This window comes from Acomys minous (assembly GCF_964271855.1).
Source record: "Acomys minous genome assembly, chromosome: 17".
In the NCBI taxonomy this organism is placed as follows: Eukaryota; Metazoa; Chordata; class Mammalia; order Rodentia; family Muridae; genus Acomys; species Acomys minous.
The window spans coordinates 51,901,144-51,917,609 of record NC_140500.1 but is presented as its reverse complement, the minus strand read 5'-3'; the positions used below and the strand labels follow the sequence as shown (position 1 = coordinate 51,917,609).

At 39.4% G+C, this 16,466-nt stretch overlaps 2 protein-coding genes across 8 annotated transcripts in view; one reads left to right on the top strand and one right to left on the bottom strand.

Moving 5' to 3' along the window:
• Positions 1-16,466, top strand: part of NR2C2 (nuclear receptor subfamily 2 group C member 2) — a 71,967-nt gene that overhangs the window by 10,415 nt on the left and 45,086 nt on the right. For 2 of the 7 annotated variants that reach the window (XM_084764950.1, XM_084764953.1), the window contains exon 2: positions 8,146-8,231. The exons of 2 other annotated variants lie outside the window; for them this stretch is intronic. The gene's annotated coding sequence lies outside the window, so the exon portion shown is untranslated. Of the gene's footprint in view, positions 1-2,681; positions 2,781-5,133; positions 5,400-8,145; positions 8,232-16,466 lie in introns of those variants that run through there. 3 more of the 7 variants (XM_084764951.1, XM_084764952.1, XM_084764955.1) reach the window with 3 other exon arrangements.
• On the bottom strand, positions 3,290-3,738 carry LOC311587776 (cytochrome c oxidase subunit 6B2-like). The gene has a single exon (XM_084764961.1). The coding sequence runs from the start codon at positions 3,640-3,642 to the stop codon at positions 3,406-3,408; it is 237 nt and encodes a 78-aa protein (XP_084621087.1). The 5' UTR covers positions 3,643-3,738; the 3' UTR covers positions 3,290-3,405.

The following is a 16,466-nucleotide window of genomic DNA, read 5'->3' as shown; positions in this document are numbered from 1 at the left end:
AGGTAATAGTGTAAGTTTTAAAGTCAGAGAGGTATGAATTGGAATTCTAACATTTCATTAACAGCTTGATAACTTTAAACACTTGTGAGTCTGTTCTTCTGCCTTCCTTCTTGGAGTTTATGCTTCGTGCTTCTGTGCCAAGGATCAAAGCATACCTAATTTGACCCAATATGACTTAGGTGCCCAGAAGTCTGTCCTGCCTTTCTAGTTGACTGATACTAAGAGAAACAGAATTGGCATCACCATTATTCCACTTGAGTGTTTGGTAGGATAGGGAAGTCACCCACAGTGTGAACATTTTAGGAGCGGTCTCCCCAGTCTCCACACAGAGACCTGTAGTGGTGCTCCAGTAGCATATGCACAGCATGGCTGTGAACGCTTCTGCTATTCCATGCTCTCCATTCCTTGTTCTCCCTCCCCCACAGGAATATTATTTCTCCTTTTTACTAGAAGAAACAGGTTTCCTTTGGATGGGCATGGTGGACAGGAAATCACATGACCTGTGATATTATCTTTGAGTCTTGAAAAGCAGGATTTTGATGATTGGATGTAGAGTTAAACTTGGCCTTAGAGACACCTGAGGAGCATGTTTTCTATTGAGGAACATTTGTAATATATTAAACCTTGACTTTTTTCATTACCTAATTCCAAATCCTAATCTGACATCTAACCTATGGCTCTATGTTTCTCATATTCTTTTTAGGTCATCCAGATTTTTATTTTCCTATGAATATGAATAGGTTTCTACATGTGTCTGACCTAGGCCCTTTCCATATATATTATGGTTGTGTAGCTTGTTCTTGTGGAACTCCTAACAGTGGGAGCTGAGCTGTCTCTGACTCTTTTGCCCACTTTTGGAACCCTTTTCTCCTACTGGGTTGCTTGTCCAGCCTTAATATGAGGGGAGGTGCCTAGTTTCATTGCAACTTGATATACCATGTTTCATTGATATTCCTGAGAGGCCTGCCCTTTTGTGAAGGAGAATAGAGGACTGGAAAGGGAGGAGGGAGTGAAACTGTGCTTGGGATGTAAAATATGAGCAAATAAATAAAAATTTAAAATGTAATAAAGAATAAATAGGTTTCTAACAGAGCATACTTAAACTATATCATAAAATTCTATCTAGTAGTATCCTTTCTTCTCTCTTCTTCCTCTTCCTCCTTTCTTTCTTTTTTTCCCCTCACTATATAGAGCAGGCTAGCCTTGAATTCACAAGCATTGATTGGTCTACCTCTACCTCCTAAATGCTGGGATAAAGAAAGGTGTGTGCCATCACATTGACCTGCCTTTTCCCCCCTCTTTCTCTGCCTCCCCCCTTTCTTTTTTTCTTTTTCAAATAGTCATTAGATACTGACTTTTTATTTTTATTTTACAATTTCTTACTTCAAACTCAGACATCTACCTGCCTCTGCCTCCTAAGTCCTGGGATCAAAGGCATGCACACTACGTCTGGATCTTTTTAATTATTTGAGATTATACCCTAATTCAAGCCCTTTCATTTTGCCCAGCTTGTATTTTAACAGTGTGACTTACAGTTGGCCTTTTGGCCATTTATACAGTGTACATGCAGTTCAATCTTGGGTAGATCTTAAGGTATGTCTCATAACTTTAGTTGTTTTTGTTTTTTGCTTTTGTTTTGAGAAGGTAAAAGCAGCACTTTCAACAAATAGTAGCTGCAACATATTGAGAGTTCTAAGTCAAATATAAATATATTTTACATCTAGATGTGGTTTGCATAGTCAGCTTAGTGCCTGAACCTCAGAACCAGGGATGCTTGCTCAGGACAGTAGGCACTTAGCTGTGAAGTTCTGGATAAGGCAGGCAGTGCATAGGCATGAGTGATTTGAATCACTTAATCATGGAAGGGAAGTTAGGCTCCTAGACTCCTATTACCACAGACAGTTTGTCTGTGGCTGAGTGGCATAGCTACACTCCTTGGTGCTGTGAGAGACCAGGTGACCCATCAAGAATGATTGATTGTGTTAGAGTCTTGTAAGCTTGCTTAACTGAAAACAGGGTCTCATCAGCTTCGGCCTTTGAGTCTGGAAGAGTTCGTTTGTGCTCTTTCTACCCTGTGGTCTGCACCACAATTTTTACTTACTGTTCTCTGCTGTCATTCATGTGCTGTCCAGGACAAACTCTTTAGTTTTAATTAAATTTAAGGATCTATCTTCACTTCTTAACTGTTGTCATGGATTCCTTACTGGCCTCTGTCTGCAAAATTACTTTTTCTGTCACTTCTACCCTGCTATCAAAACAAAAGAAAACAAACAAACATGTTGAAAATCAGGTATGATCATGTTAAAATGCCTTTTATCCCAGGACTCGGGAGGCAGAGGCAGGTGGATCACTGAGTTGGAGGTCCACCTGGTCTGCAAAGGGAGTCCAGGACAGCCAAGGCTACACAGAGAAATTGTCTCAAAAAACCATACCAAACCAAACCAACCCAAAACTCCAAAAACTATTGATTCCCCAGCATCCACAATATCAGCTTCTGACCTCTCCCATGTGTTTTGGCATATTGCATGCTGTTCCTCAAATACCCAATTCTATGTCAGACTTGATCATTTTCTTCCTGCTTAGAATAATCTCTGTTCTCCCTTTAACAGGTTTCCACTTTTCAAAACCTAGTTTAAATATATCTTTAAGATTTTAAATTTATTTATTTTGTATTTGTACAGAGGAGGGGAACATACATGTGGAAGACAACTTGAGGGAATTGATTCTCTCCTTTTACCATGTGGATCCTGGGGATCTAACTCAGGTTGTCAGGCTTGAGGGTAAGTGCCTTCACCCACTGAGGCGTCTCACTCTCTCCTCTTTGAGGTCTTCATTAGCTCCCCCAGCAGAGGAAGTTACTTCTTCCTTGGGACACACAACCATAGCCATTAAATTGTGTCAGGTTCATTAAGGACAAGGGCTTTCCTTGTTTTGTTAATTCTCAACCTTTAGCTCGTTGTCTGGTCATAGCAGTTACTTAATAAGGGCTGGTGGCCTAGTTGGGACTTACCAAGTTTTTATTTACAGTACTGTGTCTTTATGGCTCTTTTGGCAAATAATTGGGTTCTCTCCCATCAACATAGCTCTGGGTACAATCTGAAGATTAGCTAACTAAATGAGTCATCTTCAGGTGTCTATAGCCAGAACTAGCTGTGTTCCGTCCACAGTGCTTATTAATACAACACCAGCTGTGGTTACTGTTGGTGTTGCCAAGCTTGTCTTCACAAGGCAAGAAAGCTTTCTTTTTTTTTTTTTTTTTTTTTTTTTTTTTTTTTTAAACAGCAGCAGCATAACTTTATTTGTGGCGTGGAGACACGGTGGTGGAGAAGAACCGAGGCTGGGGTTTGGTGAGAAGGCAACAGTCACGGGAGGCTGACGGGCTCCAAGCAGCGCTCAAGTGCTGGGTCAGATTTTGCCTGGGAAAGTCCCGTTCTTGATCTGCTCGTTCCAACGCTGCACACGGAAATAGTACTCGCAGGGCTGTGTGTTCTTCCCGCGGCGGGTCATGCTGTTCATACACCGGTGGTAGTCCAGGAAATTCTGGTAGCAGTTACGCGTCTGGTTCTGGTTAGGGAAGCGCGGGTCGAAGGGCGGCGTTGTCCATTGGCCCCGAGGGGGCTTCTGGGCTTCAACACTCAACATCGAGGTGGCAAACTCGCTGTCCTCACCAGACTGAAGAGGACGAACGAAGGTGGAACACCAGGGCTGCGGAGTCCACCGGTGCCTTTAGCTTGAGAGTCAAGAAAGCTTTCTTTAAAAGCTATGATTTCTAGATTTTAATTATGAAGTTAGTGACGATGAGTTCTCAAACTACCACTGTTCTTTGGAGCTTACTGTTTAGGGAAGGGAGATGCCCTCTAATTGAAAACTAATGCTCTATGCTTTGTTCCAAGGGCTCTAACTTCTCTCCCCTGTGTGACTTTTGCGTCTGGGGGGTGTCCTGTGGTTGTATAGTGGTAAGAGAGTCTTGCCCACATGATCTTTATTTCAGGAGCACTGAGTTAAAGGTACCCCACAGCCCTGCTTCTTGACATCACCTGAGATTTTGTTTTACTTTTAGCATTGTGATGTCCTGGAAGAAGAGGCTTCCTTTGTACACAAGAATAGGAAGGATTTGGCTTACAACAACATATTTTCTAACGTGGTTAAATGCAGTTTTGAAACCCCTTCTCATTTATGTGCTCTTCTTGGATATAAGTCTTTCTGTTGGAATCATAGTTATCTGCAGTTTCTCCGCTTGTTCTGACTTTGACGGTCTCTGCTTGTCCTTTTAGAAGGCATACATTTCTCCTCTTTTATTTTTCTTTAGAAGTTGATGGCTGAAGCTGTTTGGGAGGTAGAAACCAACATTGAGATTAAGAATTACAGAATTCAAAAGATGGTCCAGGAAGTGGGCAAGGCCTATAAAGCTGTGACAGGGAAATAATGGTGGTAGCAAACAGAAAGGTAAATAGCCAGTAGAGTAATACAGAGCCTGGCAGTATGTCCACCCTCAGAAGGAAACCTGAGTTTTGGCAGAGATGACGACATAGATCAGTGATGAAAAGAGTAAGTGGTTCAGTGCATGGTGTTGAAAAATTGATGTCTGTGCATGACTCATCAAACTAAAAAAAACTAATAGGCAGATGTATTAAGAGCTTATAATATGAATGATAACACTTCAACATTTATAATAGTAAAATACGTACTATGGTATTTATAATTCTAGGGTCCTTAAAACAAATATGCAGGCTGCCAGGGTGGCAGGATGGCTTGGGGTAGATGCTTGCAAGCCCAATGATCTGAGTCCAGTCTTTAGAACCCTTGTAAAGGCAGAAAGAATCAACTGCAAATTGTCCTCTCACCTCCACATGTGCACCCCCACACAAACGCCCATTGTATGCTAATAAGTGAGAAAAATTAATAAAAAACTGTCCAAATATTGATCTAGTCATCATTATTATACTACTCATAACCATCAAGACATGCTCAAGAAGGTGCAAAAACATTTACAAATGTTGCGGTCACATAGTATCCAGAATGTTTAGCTTTTAAAAGCCTAACAGTTGTACTATTTTCTGACTTAATATTAATAGATACAGTTATTAGAATTATATTCGAGACTCATAACTCTACCATAAGTTGATTGGCCTTGCCGATTTAAAGTGATTCAGGGTAGGGGTGCAGTTCGGTGATAGAGTGCTTCCGTATCAGGTTTAAGGCTGTGGATTTGTTCCTGAACAATATAAAACAAAAGCAAAAAGAAACCATAAAGTGGGGGGTGGAGAGATGGCTCAGAGGTTAAGCGTCCTACCTGCTCTTCCAAAGGTCCTGAGTTCAATTCCCAGCAACCACATGGTGCCTCACAACCATCTATAATGTGATCTGATGCCCTCTTCTGGCATACAAGCATAATGCAGGTAAAACACTGTATACTTACTAAATAAATAAATCTTAAAAAACAAAACATTAAGTGTACCATTGCAGTAAGTTTTCTGGGTTACTAAACTTTAAATTCAAACAGTTGTCTAGAGGGTCTTCTCAGAAACCTTATGGAAAGATAGGTCTTTTAAAGAATGTTCTGATATTTCTATAGTATTAGGAATAATTCTCTACCAGTGTTCCAGTATATTCAGAGTCACTTATTATTATTATTATTATTATTATTATTATTATTATTATTATTATTATTTTACTCAAACTATAGCTAGCAGCAGCAATAACACTGATAATGTTTCAGAGATGTAAATGATCAGTTGTGGCTGTGTTACCTATTGACTCTCATTTACTCTGAGTTATTTTCTTGTTGAAGAGTGCAATTCTAGACCTCACACATGTAGTTGTGTGTCACAGCTCACTTTTCTGTATGTCATCTGACGTGCTGCTTTCCTTTTTCTGTTTCTCTTACGTTGGAACCAAATCATTGCAAAGATGAAGGAAAAAAAAAAAACAAAACAACAATAATAAAAACCTGAAGAGTTCCATTGCATCTTGTTTCTTTTTAAAAAAGATTTATTTATTTACTTTATGTATATGAGCACTTTATCTGCATTTACACTTGCATGTGAGAAGAGAGCATCAGATCCTAGTATAGATGGTTGTGAGCCACTATGTGGTTGCTGGAAATTGAACCCAGGACCTCTGGAAGAGCAGATAGTGCTCTTAATTGCTGAGCCATCCATCTCTCCAGCCCCTCATCTTGTGTGTGTATGTGTGTGTGTCTAGTAATGTAGCTCACTGGTAGAACATGTTTAGCATGTGTGATAGGCTCTAGATTTGGTCCTCAGTCCCATATAGCCTGAATGAAAGAAAACATTTCAGAGTAAGAAGGTATTATGTTTAATAATTAAGGTAATAAGATATAAGGTAAGATAAGGTATAAGGTAATAAGGTATAGTAAGGTACTCGGCAGCAGATGTTATGTTGTAGAGGAGTTTATTAAATGAGCATGGACGGGGAGAAGGAAAAAGGGGGAAGGGTACCCCAGAGAGAGACAGAGACAGAGACAGGAAGAGAGTGTAGAGAAAGAAAGTAAGAGTAGAGAGGTAAGAGAGGGCCACATGGATGGTTTGTCCTTTTATATGGCCCTGGGCAGGGCCAAGAGCCTCCCCCCCACACCCCCACCCCGTGGCAGGTAAGCAATGACATCACAAGTAGGTGGACTGAAGCAGAATGCTAGCATTAGGAATGACTAACCCCTACAGCTTATGCTTGGCCACGTGGAGGTGAATCACTGATATATCTGTGACCTGGTATCATGTCCCTGTTGATGGCAGTACCTGCACTTACAGGTTCTAGGTCTTTCTATGTTGTCAACCAGTTTCATACTTCATTTGACACTGTTTAGGCAGCAAAACAATCTTAATGGGAATTAAAGTAATAGAAGTGGCTACCTAATAGTAAGTAGAAAAATACATAAAATGGTTACAGTTAAAGCTTGGAGATATGTGCCTTGTAGGTAGGAATGCTATAGAAAGGTGCTTTGTGAAACTGTATTCGTTGTATAATAGCCCAACCATGCAAATGAACTATGTATACATCTGTGTACATTACACACAGATACACTGTACAGTTTTAATATACAAATCTTGAACATAATTCTGCTAGAGCTTGTTTTCCTGTTTAGCCTGAGATCTGTCCAGACGATAATGAATCATCCCAAATAAGCCCTAGCTTCTCTGTAGTAAAGTTACTGAAAAGTGTTTAGAGAATGCTCAGGAAGCTGTCTTGTTTGTCATCAGAAGAGATGGAGAGTCAGCAGGGACTGTGTTTAAATGATTTTGACCTAGAAGGATAGCAGGCTTTTTGGTTTTCAGATGATCTTCCTCAAATTTTACAAATGATGGCATAAAAAAAAAATATATATATATATATATATATATATATATATATATATATATATTTTTTTTTTTTTTTTTTTTTTTTTTACTAGTGGAAAACTATAGACTTAAATATGTGTATAGCCAAGTGTGATGGTGTGCTCCTTTAATCCCAGCACTTGGGAGGCAGAGATATGTGTGGATCTCTAAGTTTGAGGCTAACTTGGTTTACATAGCAAGGTCCAGGTCAGCTAGAGCTATACAGTGAGACCCTGTCACAAATATATATTAATGAATTGATGGGCACCTTGTTATTAGCATATTCTTTGTCTCTTTTTGTTGGTGATTACTGTTTGTCTTTCAGCATTGTTTGCTGGTAAGTGAGGTATGTAACCTGGGCATGGTTTTGCTTCTCATGTTGCCACTAGTAATACAAGCTTAGCTGACAGCAATCTAGCCAGCTAGTGATCTAGCACAAGTTGACCTCACATTTTTCTCAGATAGCCACCTTTTTACTCAGTGTATTGTGACTAAGAGCTACCCAAAAAGGTATGTGAGGTTCCCACCACTCAGAGAGGGCAGCCCAGCTGTCAAAATCAAGAAGATCTGATAGGTAAAGTCCTTCATTCCTCTGCATTTATATCTGCCAAGAGAAATTTTCCAATTGAATGTTTCTACAAATTTTGGTACATTAATCTTATGGCATATCCAGATGCCCTGCTGGCTTTGTCTCCTGCAAAAGGCACAGTCCTTGTAAGACATATCAAAGATGAGTTTTAATGAGTGATAATTTTCAAGTAGCCTGGTTTTCTACACCTGATAGAAGTTGCTGCATTTTTCCAAACAGGTTCTCTAATGATCTTGCTTCACCATGGCTACACAAATATGGAGGGGCTGGTTCAGCACAGAGTGGGGACCCAGCAGGTGGCTGAGGTGAGTGACAGGGGCTAGCACAATAGCTGGCACCCTTGCTTTTGAAAGGGTAGAAATCAGTGTGCTCTGTGGTTTTCAAAACAGTCCCAAGGAAGTCAGCACGTGACTCAGATCCAAAGTAGGATGCTAACACTAAATAAAAATAAAAATGACAAGAGCCTCTGTTGGTAAGATTTTTCTGCATGGGTAGGTGATTGTGTACAATAAGGTGACTTGAAATTTTATCTCAGCCCCAAGTCAACAAATCTTATTCTTATTGTGCACCAATTTTAACTTGTAGGCTGTGTCTTAGTTTCTTATATACATCTTGTTACTGTGCAACTGTAGACCAGATTGTTTAACTACTTGCTCCTGTCCGTAGTACTGAAACACAGGTGTGCTCACCAGACCCAGTTAAGAGGTACCACTAAGTATAACAGCGTGTGCACTAGATGGCTCTTCAATGACAAGCATTTTTCAGACAGGCTTAGGTAAGTGTAGTGAGGAATTTTGTGGCAGATTCTGGAGAGGTTAACATGAGGAAAAACTTAGGAAAAGGGATTGAGGCATGAAACAGCCTGATATCTGTAGGCAACATGAGGTGTATAGGGGCATAGTCAGGGCGAGACCTGGAAAAGTGTCATTATCTATCATCACTAGGAACATGAATGAATATTCAGTAAACCAGACCCTATTCAAGATTAATTCTGATGATAACCTTTTGAGGTTGGTACTGTTATTGTTACTATTTTATAGATGAGAAACCAAGCCTCAAAAAAAGTTCTTGATGGTCAAGAACTTATTGTAACAGAAATGAAATCCTGACCTAGGCCTTTGTACGTTCTATAAACCTCCCCAGTTTATACTATAACCACATACCCTTAGAAGAAACAAAGATGTGTATTTTTCAGTTACATTCCAGAAACAAAGACAAATTTACCAAAGAATGGACATTCAAAGAAAAGACATGTGTGAATGTATGTGTGTTTTGCTTGAATATCTGTCTACAGCACGTGTGTACAGTGCCTGTAGAGGTCAGAGGAGGGCATTGGATGCCCTGGAACTAGAGGTACAGGTGGTTGTGAGCTGTCATGTGGGTCCTAAGAATTGAACCCAGCCCTGGAGAGCAGCCAGTGCTTTTAAACAGGGAGCCATTTCTCCAGCCCCAGAAATATATTTTTTAAAAAAATAGTAGAACTATAAAAATAGTAAGGATTAAATGCTTGTATTGCTTTAATTTGTGATAATTGTTGGTTTTTTCAAGTCTTTAGGATTATTTTACATTTAATAAGGATTTTCTGTTGAGGCTGATTCCTTATGTATGTACACAATACTAAAAAGCCATCATGAATTCTTCAGGGGAAGAAACTGACGTTAGTATCAATTCCATGTCTGCATTCATTGAGCCATACATAAAAGCTAGGTACAGTTTACTCCTAGGTACCACTCCTGGCCTCATAGTCCCTCTTTGATCAGTAGAGAAAGTCTGTCTTAACAACCTTCATTGTTCTTTTATCATCAGGGCTTATACCTTCATTGCATCAAACTTCCTGTTTCCATGTAAGGGAATATTTGAAAATGGAGCTCTCCTAGCTCTGAAACAATAGTTAGTACCAGCAAGGACACATCTTCAAAGGGAAGGAAGCAATCATTCCTCTGGTGTCAGGTTTCTCAGTCTTGGATTGTCCAAGTTTTATGAGTAAATTATTTCTCTGGCATCTTAGGAACTAGACATACAATTTCCCATGTCCTTGTCAAAGCAGCACATACATATCATGAGTTTAGCCCAATATTACTAAGTTTTGAAACAGCAAACATAGTAGGCTCCTGAGCCAGGCCTATATCACCATTTCCCTACCCCTAAATTTGATATCTTAATTTATATTCTGGTTATAAAAATGTTTTTGCCCTGTTAGTTCTTCACTTATCAAGTATAGACAATGTCTTTTTTTTTTTTAAGAACTTTTTTCTTTGAGATAAAAATATACAGAACTTAAGTTTTGTTTTTTGTTTTTTTTTTTGTTTTTTGGTTTTTCAAGACAGGGTTTCTCTGTGTAGGAACTTAAGATTCTTATTTGAACCATTTTTATTACTGTAAAATAGATGTAGTAGGTTTCGTCTGAACTAGAAGTCCAGCTCAGTGGCTACGCTTAAGATTCTCATTTTAAGCCAGGCAGTTGTGGTGCATACCTTTAATCCCAACACTCACGGAGGCGGAGGCAGGTTTATCTCTGTGAGTTCAAGGCCAGCCTGGTCTACAAAGAACTCCAGGACAGCCAAGGCTACACAGAAAACCTTGTCTCGAACTCCCCTACCCCCCAAAAAAGAAATTCTCATTTTAACTATTTTTACTACTTTAAAATAGACATAGTAGGTTCCATCTGAACCAGAAGTCTAGATCAGTGGTTCACATATTGTACAAACCCATTTCCAGAACTTTGTCATTATACCAAACAGAAACTCTGTTCCTGTTAAATACTGATATACTCCTTCCCTCATACACGCTTATGTCTCTAGTAATGACTTATGTCTCTGTGAATTTGGTTATTCTAGATACTTTGTCTAGAATACTGCTTCCCTAACAAGCAGTAACATCCAGCAGCATTCATTTACTTATTGATCACATTTTTGTTGTCTTTGGATAAATGCCTATTCACTCTCTTTGGCTTTATTATTATTATTATTTTATTATTATTATTATTATTATTATTATTATTATTATTATTATTATTATTATTATTATTATTATTATCAGCAGCAGCAGCAGCAGCAGCATATATTTGATTTGCAAATAGTGGGTCCTATTCTATAACTTGCTCTTTTATTCTCTCAATAGTGTCCTGTGATTTAAAAAAAAATCTTTTTTAAAGATTTATTTATTTTTATATATGGGTATGTGTGCCTGTGTGAGTTTATATGCTCACAGAGGCTCTGGAGCTGGATTTACAGGTGGTTGTGAGCCCCTTGAATAATGCTCTATTAAGCCTTACACCATGCTTTGTTAATTAATTTAGTGCTCATCAACCCACATTTTCCATTCTTCTTACTTTCTCTACCTACCCTCACCAAAATTGAATTCTAATTTTTTTCCATTTGGTTCCTCGATTTTATATCATACCCAAGGATGTATTGCAAAACTCAATGTCATGAAGGCTTTCCTATGATTTTACAATTTGTCTATGGTATAAGGCATGGGCCTGGCAGCATTCTTTTTCTTTGTTTTGTTCTTAGCACAACTTTCTGAAAAAAAAAATTTTTTTTTCTGCCATTGAATGGCTTGTCATCCTTGTCAAGAAACATTTGATACTTCTGCAGAGATTTATTTCTGAGCTTCCCTTGCTCCACTACCCTTATTAGTAAAAACTACGTGGTATGACATTTAGTAAACAACAATACTTTGTTCTCAGCCCCGGCTGACAATATATCATCATACTGTGAACTTAATGGAGCTAGGACCTTTGTGGCTGGCTTAGTTCACTTAGCTTAATGTCCTTAAGGCTTAAGTTCTGTTTAGTTTCATCAGTTTGTCATTATGACAGTACCACACTGTTTTGGTAAAGTGCGAAACATCCAACTTTCTCTTTTTCAGGACGGTCTCTTCCTTCTTGTTTTGGATTCTTTGATCCTTGAAGTCCCATTGGTTTTGTTTATTGCCTTCATGCAAAAAGGATGCTTCATAGGTGGTTTTATCTAAAAAATGTGTTTTTATTTATGTTCCCATATTTAGTGATCGATTAGGGAGAAAATCTGTGTTAAATAGTTTTGCATCAAAATTTCAAAGACATCATTTTAATGTCTATCTGCTTTTAATTTTGCTTTTGAAAAGGTCAATGTCAATGAAGAGGCCATTCTCATTCTTTTTAATTGATATTTTTCTTCCTTCTCTCTTCCCTTCCTTCTTTCTTTTTTCCTCCCTCCTTCTTTCTCTCTTTATTCTTCCCTCCCTCTCTCCTTCCCTCCCTCTCTGTCTCTCCTTCCTTTCTTCCTTCCTAACTTCCTTGACAGGTTCTTGCTGTATTGCCCAGACTAGTCTTGAACTCTTGGACATAAATGATCCTCTCGCCTCCACTCTTGCACATGCTCCCCTTCCAATCCTTCCCTGTTTCTCTACCTCCCTCTCTTCGCCACACATTGTGGTACCAAGAAGGGACTGAATACTTTGTTCATGCTTGGTAAGTAATTCAGCACTGAATTTTTATCTATCCTTTTTCCCTTCATAATTTTGAGTCATGGTTCCACTATACAGCTTAAGATGGCCTGGAACTCAGGATTCTGTTGCCTCAGCATCTGCCTCCTTCCTGGGACCTACAGCCTCCCGCCACCAGTTACACCTGGTTTTATAGCATTTGTATTCTCCATCTTCATGGGTTACCTCTTGCCTCTCCCAAGTTCTTAAGATCTTCCATTTAGAGCCATTTATGGTAATGACCTTTAGTGTATATAGTATACATATGTGATACTGGGTATTCAGAGGGTCTTTTCAGTTTGGTAACCAAAGCTCTAGGAGATTGTTTTATATTGGTTTTCTGGTTATTTCTTCCTTCAGTGTTTTCTAATCTCCGCAGAATTCCTACCTAGTTAGTTAGATGCTGGATCTCTTGAATCTCGTTTCTTCATCTTTTCTCTACTATTTTCCCGTTTGCTTCTTCTCTAATAGATGCTTTGGTGTGCATCTGTAGCACTTACTAGTGCTGATGCTTGAGCATATTGCTTTGTTTGTGCCTGTTTGTAAAATCTGCTTGAGAAAGTTTTGTCTCAAATTCTATTATGGAAGTTTAAAAGGTATGCTTTTTAAATTTAGGCCTTTACCTTCTGAAACTGACATTTGCTTGTAAGGTGAAGATTTAGAATGGTCAAGTTTCACTAATTTTTCTTCATTTTTAAATAATATTTTATATTTTCATGGTCCTGTGATCCTCAGTGTAAAAAGTTAAATTAGTTCTTTAGGTTATATACATAAAGAAGTAAAAATTCCTGTCTTTTAAAAATTGGAATTGTGACATCCTAGGCTACACAGAGAAACCCTTTCTCAAAAAACCAAATCATAATAGTAGTAGTAATAGTAGTAATAAAATAATAATAATAATAATAATAATAATAATAATAATAATAATAATAGATATTTAATGAATTTATTTAAAGAGAAGTGCCCCCTTTTTCTTTTGTTTCATTTTTCTATTATGTAGCTCCAAGCATCTTGGAATTCACTATGGACAGTAGGCTAGTCTCAAACTCCCAGAGATTCGCCTGCCTCTGCCTCCTGAATGTTGGGATTAAAGACATATGCCACCACATCTGGCAATATTGAATTTTGAGTCTTGTGAGTCATCATGATAACTCTCCATTTATTTAGACTTTTTAACTTTTTAAAATTTATTTTTATGTATATAAGTGGTTTGCCTTCATTGTGTTTCTGTGTATCCTGTATGTGCCTGGTGTGTAAGGAGGCCAGAAGAGGGCATCTAATCTCCTGGGGCTGGAGTTACAGACTTTTGAGAGCTGCCATGTAGGTGCTAGGAATGAAACCTGGGTCTCTGGTAAGAGCAGCTGGTGCTCTTGATCACTGAGCCATTTTTCAAGTCCTAGACTTTATTTTAAAGTAGTAAATTGTGGAGCTGGGGAGATGGCTCAGTTGGTAAAGTGCTTGCACACTGCATATGTTTGAGGACATGAGTTCAGATACCTCACACCCACATATAAAAAGCAGGGTGTGGCAGTGAATGCCGGTAACTCTAGCAACAGGGAGTTGGAGAAAGGGGGCTCTGAGGACTCCCTGCAAGGCAATCTGAATCCATGAGCTCTGGGGTTAGTGAGAGACCCTGTCTCAAAAACTACAAAACTAACGTGGGTGTCTGGGACGCCTGAGTTTCTAAGTTACTCTTGGGTGGGTAAACATGCTGACAAAAGCCACTTAAGAAAGTACGGTAGTTTTGAGTGGGAATTGTCCCCACTCTTGGTCCCCAGTTATGGTGCTGGGTGGTGAGATGATGCAGTCTTGGCGTGGGCTTTGAGAGTTCTTTGCCTCCTTCATTTCCAGCCCACTCTCTCTGCTTTGTGTTTTTAGTTGAAGTTGTGATTTGTCAGTTTCTCCTCCAGCGGCCTGCTCTAATACCTCTCGCACTGTTATGGAATCTCTCTGGAACCATAAACCAAAATAAACCACCTTCCTTAAGTTGCCTCTGGTCTTGGTATTTTATCCCAGAAACAGAAAAGTAACTAATACAGGTTCATTCTGGCTCACAGTTGGAGGTACAGGCCATTATGGCATGGAGGTTAAGGCAGTAAGAGTTTGGAGCACTTGGTTACCTAGTAACCACCGTTAAGAAGCAGACCATGCTGGATCTTGTGCTCAGCTTACTTTCTCTTTTTTATACAGTTGAGGATCCTAGCCCACAGAATGGTATCCAGAGTAGGCAGATCTTCCCACCCAGTTAACCTCATTAAGACAATGTGGAGCTAGAAAGATGGCTTAAAGGGGGAAATTGTTTTTCCAGAGGACAGGTTTAATTCCCACCACCCACGTGGTTGTGTACAACCATTTAATACGATCTTCAAACTTTTGTGGGCACCAGGCATGTGTGTGGTGCATAGACATACATGCAGGCAACACACTTATATACAGTAAAATAAAATAAATAAATTTGAAGGGGGAGGGAATGCTGGGCATGCTTTAATCTTAGCACTAGGGAAATAGAGGCAGTCCGATCACTTATAAGTTGGAGGTCAGCTTGATCCACATAGGGAGTTCCAGGATAGCAAAAGCTACATAGTGAGACTTCGTCTCAAAATAAAACAAAACAGGATAAGCCTCTACAAACATACCTAAAAGCCCATCTCCTAGATTATTCTAGAATGAAAGCTGACAATTGAGGTTACCAATCATAGTGGATCAGAATGCTTGTTGCACAAGCAATGAAACCTAAGTTTAAATTTCAAGTAGCCAGCTGGGCAGTGATGGTACACACCTTTAATCTCAGGACTCAGGAGGCAGAGGCAAGTGAATCTCTGAGTTCAAGGCCAGCCTGGCCTACAGAGTGATTCCTGGACAGCCAGGGCCACACACAGAGAAATCTTTGTCTTGAAAAACCAACAATAAGAGCCATGGGTGGTGGTGCACACCTTTAATCTCACCACTCAGGGAAGCAGAGGCAAGTGGATCTCTGTGAGTTCCAGGCCAGCCTGGTCTACAAAGTGAGTCCAAGACAGCCAAGGCTACACGGAGAAACCCTGTCTTTAAAACAACAACAACAACAACAATATAAAAATGAAAAGATTGCAAGTAGCCATGTAAAAGTTAGCCATGGCAGCCTCATACCTTTAACCTCAGAACTTTGAGGGATACAGATGGAAGGATTGCTGAGACATTTGACCACTAGCCTAGCTCTAGGACCAGTGAAAGACCATCTGAAGGGAGAATAGGATGACACCTGATATCCTTCTCAGACTTCTGTATACAGAGACATGGATGTACACCACACACACAAAGAAAGTACGGATGGAAGGATATGTCTTAGGGTTTCTATTGCTGTGAAGAAACACCATGACCATGGCAACTTTTATCAAACAAACAAGCAGGTAGTTGGGGCTAGCTTGCAGTTTCAGAGGTTTGTTAGTTCATTATCCTCTGGTAGAAAGCGTGGTGGCATGTAGGCAGACATGTGGCTAAAGCTGCCAAATTCTGCTGCTTGCTGGGGCTGGAACATGGCCCCCTCATTTGAGGACATCTTCACCAGCTTTTGTTTTTAATGGTGTCCTTCCTCACCTAAGCTTGGCTGTCCTCAAATGCTCTCTGTGAACTAGGCAGGCCTTGAACTCTGAAATCCACCAGTCTCTGCTTTCCCAGTGGTGGGATCAAAGGCCTGTGTGTCACCTTTACTAGCCCTAAACTTTTCCTTAATTATTCTTCACAAATTGGAAGCTTAGCTAGGTGTGATCTTGCCTTGAGGTCACCACTCCCTTTATTACACTTAGCATCAGGCTTTTCTTTAATCCTCTTACCTCCTTGAACACAGGATTAAGATTTATTTCACATCCTGGTGTACCTTATCTCCTCAAATTGTACATTTTGTATTTTTCCTTGCTCAGCTTGCACCTTTTCATTTGTATAACGGTGAACACTAATAACCACAGTACAGAGTCAATACTAGGCTGTTTTGAGATTTCCTTTGTTAAAGCAATTAGTCCATAACTTTTTAATTTAGCTGCAAAAATAAAAACCAGAAAGCAGCCACATTCTTTACAAAATATCACAAGACT